This window comes from Talpa europaea (genome assembly GCF_964194135.1).
Source record: "Talpa europaea genome assembly, chromosome: 10".
NCBI classification, from domain to species: domain Eukaryota; kingdom Metazoa; phylum Chordata; class Mammalia; order Eulipotyphla; family Talpidae; genus Talpa; species Talpa europaea.
In genome coordinates, this window is record NC_140077.1 from 117,837,755 (window position 1) to 117,848,180 (window position 10,426).

The window sequence follows — 10,426 nt, forward strand, 5'->3', positions numbered from 1 at the left end:
CGTGCCTCTGGGGCGTGGGGTGGGGTGGGGCCGGGCCTCTGGGGGCTGGGGCAGCGAGGCTGGCCCGGCCCCAGAGCCGACACAGTTCCGTGCCTCTGCCCTGCCTGCCCGGCCTGCCCCGCATTGCGACCGCCTCCGGGGGACCCTGAGGGACTGGGCCCTGGCAGGCACGGAGTGCCTGGGACGCTGTGCCGGGCAGGCTGCACTCAAGCACCCAGAAATCACGCCTGCCCACCCCGGGGAGCGCGCCTTCCCTTTTGTAAACTGCGTGGACGGAGGAGCTCGGCTGTGCACGGCAGCCACCAGCGGGGCGGCCCAGCACCTGGCCATGGGGCAGAGCCGCGGATCCGGGGGCGGGGCTGGGACTCTGCCAGCTTTGCGATTCCGGCACTTCCTTTCCCAGAGGGGCCCGACCCACTGCTTTTCTCATCACCGTCGCCTGCTGGCTTCTCCCCAGCTTTTCTCGGGGTGCAGTGACAGAATGACAGCTGCCCTGCGGTGCCGCCCGACCTCCAGGCCCACGAGCGCATTGCCCGGCGCCCCGGGAACAGTTTGTAGTAAGCGTTTAAGGCATTTACGACGGGCGGGTCTCCGCGCTCCTGCGGCAGGAGCAGCCGACAGCCCAACCTCCCCGCGCCAGCGTCTGCCCCGTCCCCACGCTGTGCATGAGGACGTGGCGCGGAGCAGCCCCCAGCCAGGACGCCACACACCTGGCTTTGCAGTTCAGCAAATTGACCTAAAGTCTAGGACTGAATTGCCTGCGCCAATAAATATTTGTTTTCAAACTCATGAAATCTCTTTTTCCCTGAGACAAAGCCAGGGAAGGCAGAGCCAAGAGGCGCGTGGAGGGGAGAGAAACCCAAACCGAAGTCGTGTCTCTTGCGGCGGCGCAGCCGCGCTGAACAGCCTGACACAGGCCCCTGCGGCTTCCCGGAAACTGAGCAGGAAAAGGCACCTTCGACCCAGAAAGCCTTCAGGGACACAGACAGACACACAGATGGACGGACGGATGGACAGCCCCGTGGAGACAGGCAGCAGGAGGGCGGCTAGACATGCAAATACACGCGTGATGACCCGGAGCCACGGAGCACATCCCCCGTGCCACAGCTCACAGAGTCCCCTCGAGCCCCGCTCCAGGGCCCCTGGGGCCCCACCCAGACAGGAGATTTACAGGAACGACAACAATAAGTGACCACAATAAGTCACCCCTCGATGCAGACGCGGCCCCGCCCCGGCAGGAGGGACAGCGAGGAGCGGGGCCTGCGTGCTGGGCCCTGGGGGTCACAACCACACTCGACAGCTTGCGGTTTGGGCTGAGAGAGACCAGAACGTCCTTGGGGTGGGGGAGAGAAGGACCCGGGAGCCGCCAGGCAGAAGCCCCGAGACCAGCTATAGCCTTCCCGGCTGAGCCTGAGCCTGAGGTGCCCGAGGCTTTGGGACGACCCCCGCCCCCTTCCCCAGCAGCGGCCCAGGGCTGCGGGGTGCAGCCACGCCCTGTCTCTAGGGGAGCTCGTGGGGCAGAGGCTGAGGCCCCTCCTCTCCACCCGCCCCGCGAGCCCTCCTCAGTCCCCCTGGGGCTGAGGGGCCTGCTGCAGTGTCCACCCTCCACCCGGCCCCTGCACTGCTGAGTCGGGGGCAGGGACGGGCCGGCGAGCCGGGCTGCAGCCCCCTCATCCCCAGCTGCGGCGCAGGGCCCCCGCCGAGAAGCAGAGCCAGAGGTGGGGGGCGGCGGGCAACCGCGGCGAGCAAGAAGTGGCCGCGTCCCGCGAGCACGCGGCCAGGGCAGCGCCGGACCTTACCTCGGCCCGCTGCGTGCGGGGCGCGGCCGCGGCCGTCTCGATGGCGTACACCTCCACGCGGTACAGGCAGGCGGCCTGCTCCCGGTCCAGCACGGCGGCCGTCTGCAGCACCCCCGTCTGCCGGCCGATGGTGAAGAGCCGGCCGGCCGCCCGCTCCTCGCACCGCACAGACACGATGTAGTACTCCACGGGGACCTCGGCGCCCCGGGTGCTGGCCGCCGCCAGGGCGATGACCGTGGTCCCCACCGGCTCGCCCTCCTTCAGGATGGTCATGTACTTGGGCTGGGTGAAGACGGGCCCGTCCAGGCCCCGCAGGATCACGGTCAGCTCCGTGGTGGCCCTCCTGCGCTCGGGGCCCAGGTCGGTGGCCGCCAGCACGAGGCTGTAGACCAGCCGGGAGGGCAGCAGCTGGGCTGCCACGCGCAGGTCCCCGCTGTAGCGGTCCACCAGGAAGGTGTCCGTGTCCCCGCTGACGATCTCGAACTCCACCTCCCCGTTGGCACCCTCGTCCGGGTCGGCGGCCGTGACGGTGGTCAGGAGCGAGCCCACCCCGGCGGAGGGGTCCGCGGCCAGGGCACTCTGCGACGTGAACACCGGGGCGTTGTCGTTGAGGTCGGTCACCAGGATGGTGACATTCTTCAGGGCGCAGCGCCTGGCCTCCAGGGGCACCGCCTGGTCGCTGGCCTTGACGGTCAGCTCAAAGAGCCCAGCAAATTCCCGGTCGATCTCGGCGCTGGTGTAGATGGTGCCCTGGGCCTCGTCGATGGCGAAGTGGCTGCCGCGGGGCAGCTGCTGGACGATGCTGTAGGCCAGCTGCCCGTTGATGTCGGCGTCCGGGTCCCGGGCGGCCACCGAGACGACCGATGTGCCGATGGGGACGTTCTCCGCGATGGACTTGAACACGTCCCCCGGTGGGAAGCTGGGGGCGTTGTCGTTGAAGTCCCGCACCTGCACCAGCAGCGAGACGGTGGCCGAGCGGGCAGGCCGGCCGCGGTCCCGGGCCGTGACGTTCAGCTTGTACAGGGACTGGGTTTCAAAGTCCAGCTTCTTGGCCAGGAAAATGCTGCCGGTGTTGGGGCTGATGCTGAAGGTGCCGTGGTTGCTGGCGCCCGAGATGCTGTAGTGCAGCTCGGCGTTGTCCCCCGAGTCCGAGTCGGTCGCGGTCACAGAGGACACCAGCTCGCCCACCCTCATGTTCTCCAGCACGTCCACGAGGAGCGTGGCCGCAGGGAAGGACGGGCCGTTGTCGTTCTCATCCAGCACGGCGATGTGCAGGGCGCAGGTGGAGTTGAGGGGCTCCGCGCCCGCGTCCACCGCCTGCACCACCAGCGAGTAGGAGGGGGTGGCCTCGTAGTCCAGGCTGCCCACGAGGGTCACCTGGCCGGAGGAGCTGTCCACGGCAAACTGCCCCTCCTCGTTGCCCTTCACCACCGAGTAGCGGATCAGCCCGTTGCTGCCCTCGTCCACGTCAGAGGCCGACACCCGCAGCACCTGGGTCAGCCTGGCGGCGGACTCCGATACGGCCGCCTGGTAGGAGTCCTTCAGGAACCTGGGGACGTTGTCGTTGACGTCCTTCACGTGGACGTGGACAGTGGCCTGGTCGCGGAGGGGCTGGGGCCGCCCCTGATCGGCGGCCAGGACCGTGAAGGTGAGCACAGCCGTGCCACGCCGCCGGACCAGCGCCTCCCGGTCCAGCCGCTGCGAGCTGGTCAGCACCCCGGTCGCCGGGTGCAGCTGGAACTCCGGCGGCGCTGTCTCGAAGGAGTACCTGACCTCCCCGTTGGGCCCCACGTCCTTGTCCTCGGCGTCGACCCTGCCCACCGGCGCGCCGGCCGGCTGCTCCTCCTCCAGGTGGAAGGTGTAGCTGGTGCTGCTGAACAGCGGCCGGTTGTCGTTGACGTCCTCCAGGAGCACCGAGACGTTGACGGCGGCGCTCAGCGGCTCCACCGCCCGGTCCGCGGCCACCACCCGCAGGAGGTACCTGTCCTGCAGCTCACGGTCCAGCTCGTTCTTGACATACAGCTGGCCGTCGGGGAAGATGCCAAAGGCGTCCCCCGCGTTGCCCTCGGCGATGCTGTACGCGATCTCCCCATTGGCGCCCGAGTCCTGGTCCAAGGCCCGGACCGTGAAGAACCGCGAGTTCACGGGCTCCGCCTCAGAGAGGGTGACCTCGTAGGAGAGCTGGTCGAACACGGGCGGGTGGTCATTCACGTCGTGGACGTACACGGTTAGGAGGAGCCCCGAGGAGCGCTGGGGGACGCCCCGGTCCTGCGCCAGGATCTCCAGCTGGTAGGAGCCGGCGCCCACGTCCAGGGGCCCCCGCAGACGGACCTCGCCGGTCTCCTCGTCCATGGCAAACAGGCCCCCGGGGTTCCGCCGCAGGCTGTAGCGCACCAGGCCGCTCTCGCCCTCGTCAGGGTCCAGGGCGCTGGCCCGGAACACGCTGCGGCCCGCCTGCCAGTTCTCCACCACGTGCACGCTGGCCGCGGCCTGCGGGAAGCGGGGCGCGTTGTCGTTCAGATCCTTGACCGTGATGTTGACCAGCGCTTCCCCGGCCACCGGCCCCCCGCTGGCCACCACCTTCAGCTGGTAAAAGGACTGCTCTTCCCTGTCGATCTCGCTGGCCGTCGTGAGCCGCCCGGTGCCCGGGTGGATGGCGAACGCGCCCTTCTGGTCCCCGGTGGTGATGAGGTAACTGATGTTGGTGTTGAGGTCCATGGTGCTGGCGGACACGCTGCCCACGTGATAGCCCAGGGCCACATTCTCGAAGACCACGAAACTGTAGGCCGGCTGGCTGAACACAGGCGGGTTGTCCTGCGTGTCCAGCACCGTGATGGTCACTACAGCCTGGGTGGGGGACTGCAAGTGGCCGCCATCCGTGGCCACGATTTGCAACTGGTAGGCCGTCCGTTCTTCCCTGTCCAGGACGGTCCTGGTGGAAATGACCCCGCTCTGCGCGTGCACCTGGAAGCGTGCGCCATCCCCCGCCACCAGGCTGTACCGGACGGTCCCGTTGGCCCCCAGGTCCGGGTCCGTGGCCGACACCGTGGCCACATAGCTGCCCTGGGGCTCATTCTCCTGGACATGGGCGAAGTACTGGACCGGGTAGAAGACAGGGCTGTTGTCGTTCACGTCCAGCAGGCTCACGTTGACCTGGGCTGAGGACGTCCGGGGCGGGGTCCCCAGGTCGGTGGCCAGCACCCACAGGGAGTAGAAGGCCTGCGCCTCCCGGTCCAGGGGGCAGGCGGTGCTCAGCCGGCCAGACACCGGGTCCAGGCGGAAGGTCTGCTGGTCTGTGTCCCCCTGCAGGGCGAAGCGGACAGTCCCGTTGTCCCCCAGGTCCCCATCGGTCGCCCGCAGCACCAGGAGCTTGGTCCCTGGGGGGGCGTCCTCCGCCACAGACACCGCATACCCCCCAGGCTGGCTGAACACGGGCCCCTCGTCGTTCACGTCCAGGAGAGTGACCACCAGCTGGGCATAGGACACCTTGGGGTGCGCCCCCTGGTCCCGAGCACTGATGTTCAGAACCACCTGGGCAGCCAGCTCGCGGTCCAGGCCCCCCGCCGCCGCAGTGGTCACCAGCCCGCTGTGCTCGCTGACCTGGAACCAGCCCAGCGCGTTGCCCGAGACGATGCTGTAGCGCAGGTTGGCGTTGAGGCCCGAATCGCCGTCGGTGGCCGACACACCGCTCACGTAGCTGCCCGGGGGCGCCGCCTCGCTCAGGTTCACCCGGTACACAGGCCGCGCGAAGACGGGCGGGTGGTCGTTGATATCGTTGACGAAGATCACCAGGCTGGCCACGGACGAGCGCGGCCGGTGGGCGGCGGCAGGCCCGGCCCCGTGGTTGTCGGAGACGGAGACGGTGAGGTTGTAGGAGGGGATGCGCTCGCGGTCCAGGGCGCTGGCCACCTTGATGAGGCTCAGGTTGGGCACCTTGCTGCTCTGCACCTCGAAGTGGCGCTGCTCGTTGCCCCCCAGGATCTGCACGGAGATGTTCCCGTTGGCGGCCGGTGAGTCGGCGTCGGACACGGTCAGCAGCGCCACCACCGTGCCCACCTGTGCGTTCTCGTCCACCGAGGCGTAGCGCGAGCTGGCGGGGAAGTAACGGAACTTGACCACCGGGTCGTTGTCGTTCACGTCCAGCAGCTGGATCAGCGCCTCGGCTCGCCCCATGAGCGGGGGCACCCCGCGGTCCAGCGCCTGCACGGTCAGCGAGTACTGCCGCCGCGCCTCGAAGTCCAGGGGCTCGCGCACCGTGATCAGTCCGGTTTCGGGGTCCACTTGGAAGGGCGTCCCCTCGTCCTGCAGTCGGTAGCGGATGTCTGCGTTGGAGCCCTCATCCGCGTCCGCTGCGGCCACCTGGAGGACGCTGGAGCCCACCACCGCGTCCTCGGGCACCCCCGCCTGGTACTGGGCGCGGCCGAACACCGGGGGGTTGTCATTGGTGTCCTGCACGGTCACATTGACCTGCAGGTAGCCCCGCCGCGTGGGCTCGCCCTTGTCCTCCACTTCCACCAGCAGCTGGTAGTGCGGCGTGGCCTCCCGGTCCAGCCCGCCCCTGGACACGAGGTGCAGGAAGGCGCCCTCGCCGCTGGGGTTCAGGGTGACGTCCAGGCGGAAGCGGCCGGCCTCGTTGCCCTGCACGATGCGGTAGGAGCGGTGGTCCACGCCGTTGGAGCCGATGTCCGAGTCGGTGGCCGTGTCCAAGATGACCTGGCGCCCGCTGCCGCTGTCCTCCTTGAAAGTGACCACGACGGAGGGGTCCGGGAACACTGGGGCGTTGTCGTTGAGGTCCCGCACCAGCACGCGCACCTCCGTGGGGTAGGTGGGCGCGCTGGAGAGCACCACCAGGTTGACCACGTCGCTGGGCAGGCTCTCGCGGTCGATGGTGGCCGTGGTGAACAGGGCGCCGGTGCTGCCGTTGATGGCGAACAGGGCGTGGCTCTCGCTGAGCCGGTAGGTGAAGCCGGGGCGCGTCTGGATGGTCCCCACCAGCGTGCCGGGGGGCTGCTCCTCCAGCACCTGGAACACCTGGCGCGGCTCCGCCCCGCTGACCCGGCCGGGCCCGGGGAGCAGGGTCAGCAGCCAGAGCGCGCGCAGCAGCGGGAGCAGCGGCGCGGCGGGCGCCGGCGGGGCCATGGTGCCGGCTCCGGGAGGCGCGGGCGGAGCGCAGGGGCGCGGGGTGGGGCCGGGCCGGGGCGCGGGCCGGGCCGGGCCGGGGCGCGGGGGCTTAAAGCCCGGCCGGCCGGCGGCAGCGAGGGGCGGGCGCAGAGGCTCCCGGGGGCCCTCCGGAGGCGCGGGGGCGCGGGCGGGCGGCGGCGGGCATCCCCGGGCGCTGCGAGCGAGGCTGGCGAGTTCCCAGAAAAGTTTCTCCGCCCGCCTCTGCGCGGCGCTGGCGCCCGGGTCCGCGGGAAGGCGCGGCCGGGCCGGGCCGGGCCGGGCCGGAGCGGGGTCGCGGTCCGGTCTGCGCTCGGGAATCCGGCGGCGCTGGTCTCCGGAGCCGAGGCGCGCGGCGAGGAGCTGCGCCGAGCCGGGGCGCGGCGGGCGGGGGGGGGGGGGGGGAGCGGCCCGCGCAGCGCCCCGGAGCGGGCGCCCCGGCCCAGGAGCGCCCCCCGCCGAGCTGCCGGCGCGCCGCGGGGCTCGGGCGGGGCCGGGGGGCGCCGAGGCCGGCGGGGGAGCGGCTGGGGCGCCGGGGCTCCCTCCTCGCCCGCGCTCCGCGGGCCCCTCCTGCGCGGGCGGCGGCGGCCGGGGCCGGCGGTCGGCGGAGCCCGCGGTCGGTCGGGCCCTTCAGCGCGGCCGGCGCGGCCGCCCCATTATCTGCACCTCCGCGGCGAGCGCGGCGCCCCCTTTCTTCTCGGCCCCGCGGGCGTCCGGCGGGAGCGGCGAGCGGTCCCCGCGCCCCCTCCCCTCACCATGCCCGGGCGCCGCGGCGGCCGGCGGGTCTCGGGGGCGGCCCCGCGTCGCTTTCACTTCGCGGTCCGCGGGCGCGCGGGGCGCGCGGGGGGCGCGGGGGACGCGGGGGGCGCGCGGGGTCGCGGGGGACGCGGGGGGCGCGAGGGGGGCGCGAGGGGCGCGGGGGGCGCGGGGGGGCGCGGGGCGCGCGGGGAGTGCGCGGGGCGCGGGGGGCGCGGGGGGACGCGGGGCGCGCGGGGGATGCGCGGGGCGCGGGGGGCGCGGGGGCGCGGCCGCTGCGCTCCGCTGCTCGGAGCCGGCTGGAGGAGGCACCGCCGCGGAGCTGGGGCGCAGGAGCCCCGCACCCTCCGCTGCGCCGCCCTGTCCCGCCCCTCCCTGCACGCGCGCGCACACGCACCCACACGCGCGCACACGCACCCACACGCGCGCACACGCACCCACACGCGCGCACACGGCGGCGTCCGCACCCCGGCGGCCGCGGCGGAGGACGGCGAGCGGGACCCAAACTTCGCCGGCCGCTCCCGCCGCACTGTGGGGCCCGGCCCGGCCGTCGCCCCCGCCCCTCCCCGCGCGCCCATTGGCCGCCGCGCCCCGCCCCGCCCGCGCCCCCCGCCCGCCGGGCCCCCCGCCCGCCGGGCCCCCCGCTCCCCCGCCGGTCACTCCCCGGCCGGCGGCGCGCCCGCAGCGGGGGGCGGGGGGGGCGGCGCGAGAGAGAACTTCGGGGCGCGGGAGGGGGCCCCGCGGGGGGGCGCGCCTGTCCGGGAACGCGCCGCCGGCGTCACCCCGTCCTGCCCGCGCCCCCCGCCCCCCGCCCCCCGCAAGGCCCCGGGCGCCGCGGGTCGGGGCTCGGCCGGGCGGAGGTGCCCGCCGGGCGCCCCACTTCTGCGGCGGCCCCCCCGCCCCGCGCCGCCTGGGCCGGGGCCGCCGGGGCCGAGGCAGCCCCGCCGCCGCCCCCCCCCCCCCCGGCCGCGCGCGGGAGCCGAGCCGGAGCCGCGCCCCGACGGCCGAGCCGCCCAGCCGCGGGGCGACGCCGCCCCCCGCCGGCCGCCGCGGGAAGCGCAGCCGCCGGGCCGGGCCGGGCCCTGACCACTCGCGCCGGGCAGCCCGGGACGGCCCGCTCGCCTCGGGCGCCGCCCAGCCCGGACCCCGCTCCGAGGAGGGTCCCGGAGCCCCGCGGCCCGAGCCCCCGGGGCGCCCCGACGTTCGCGGCTCTGCCCGGCGGTGACCGGCCGGGACGGGCGCGTGTCTGTCCTTGTGCGTCCCGGGGTTTGTCCGCGGCCCCTGCCTGCGCCCCCGCGGCCGCCCGGCCCTCGGCCCTCGGGGAGGAGCAGGACCAAGACGCGGGGCGCCCGCCGGCCCCGGCACCTGCGAGGCCGCGCGCCCTCGGGGCGCCTCTGCGGTCCCTGCGCGGTTTCGCTTGGTGGAGCCGGGAGCGCCGTCCTGTGCGTGGGCTTTTAATTTTACAAAACAAGACATTGAAGGTTAAGTGAAGGGCGCGAGCAGCCAGCGCCTCACGGCGTTTAGCTCCTTTACCAGCCCCGAAGGAGTGACCAGGACTCTCCGACGACGGCGCCGTTACCTGATTCCATGGCGGCTTTCCAGCGCGGCAGCTTCAAACCCCACGTTCGTTTATAGTTAAAACTACACCTGAAGGCGCAACTGATGTGCACGAAGGGACTCGAGCAAAGGGCTGACACCGAGATTTATTTCCGTTACAAACAGGAGAGAAGGCCTTTATTTCGCTCCCTCTGGTTTCAAAAATTGTGGCAGTTTTACTATGCCCGGTTTCAAAAAAATCAGCAGCGCGCCCCTCAGAAAGCGAAATGAAAAAAAAGACATATTGAGATACAGATGCGAAACAAAACAAGCTTGGCTCATTTTTTCTTTTATGCCAAAAGCTTAACTTCAGGTGTAAACTCATGAACAGACGCGTCGTCGTTTAGTGAACACTTGATGGAACAAGGCGTGTCCACGAGGGGAGGTATCTGCCAGTTTCACACAGTGTGGAGGAACATCGTTTTCCATTTGCAGGCAGGCGGTCTCGAAGAGACAACTGATTTGAACGTAGGAGTTAACATGAAAGTGAAGTTCCTGTAACCGTCGCTTCCCTGACCTGCTACAATTGCTAAATTCTGACCTGTCTTTCAGTTCACTGATTCCACCGTCAGCCGTGTCTAATCTGCTTATAAATTCGTCCATTTCCTCTGCAGTTCAGTTACTGACTTTCTATACGTAGACGTGCAGCCATGTTACCTCACGGTTAACTATCCCCTTTGGATATTTTCAAATGGTTTTCATTTCTTTGAACATGCTAAACGCAGTTTTGATGTTTCATAAGTGTGTCTGGCTGTTGCACTATCAGAAATATGTAATGATCTGTTTCTGATTTCCGCTGCTAATGCTGATTTTTAACTCCTACAAGCTGTCCCCTGTGCAGTCAGAATGTTTGCACACGGACATTTCGATTGGGTCATCCTCTTCAATGTCCCTGGACGTGGTGCGTCCCTGCAGAAAAGTGCTGGCGTTTCCTGCCATCTACCTGGGGGTCACCACAGGCCCCACCATTTTTGCTTTCCCTGAAGCTGCCAACAGTGAGGAAGCAACTGCTGTTCAGTGTCAACAAAACGATCAGCTGCACCACAGAAAGGTTTTCTTGGCACTTTGAGTCTTTACTTAAAGACTGATTCTAGGCTCACCCGGTTGTTCTCACCTGC

At 70.1% G+C, this 10,426-nt stretch overlaps 1 protein-coding gene across 1 annotated transcript in view; it reads right to left on the bottom strand.

Annotated features, from left to right (window-relative positions):
* FAT4 (FAT atypical cadherin 4) overlaps positions 1–6,938 on the bottom strand; it is a gene marked incomplete at both ends in the record, with an annotated part of 61,172 nt that extends 54,234 nt beyond the window's left edge. The window contains 1 exon segment of the mRNA XM_084244490.1: positions 1,800–6,938. Within this exon segment, the coding sequence (XP_084100616.1) occupies positions 1,800–6,938 (5,139 nt within the window).
* Between the last annotated feature and the right edge of the window lie 3,488 nt (positions 6,939–10,426).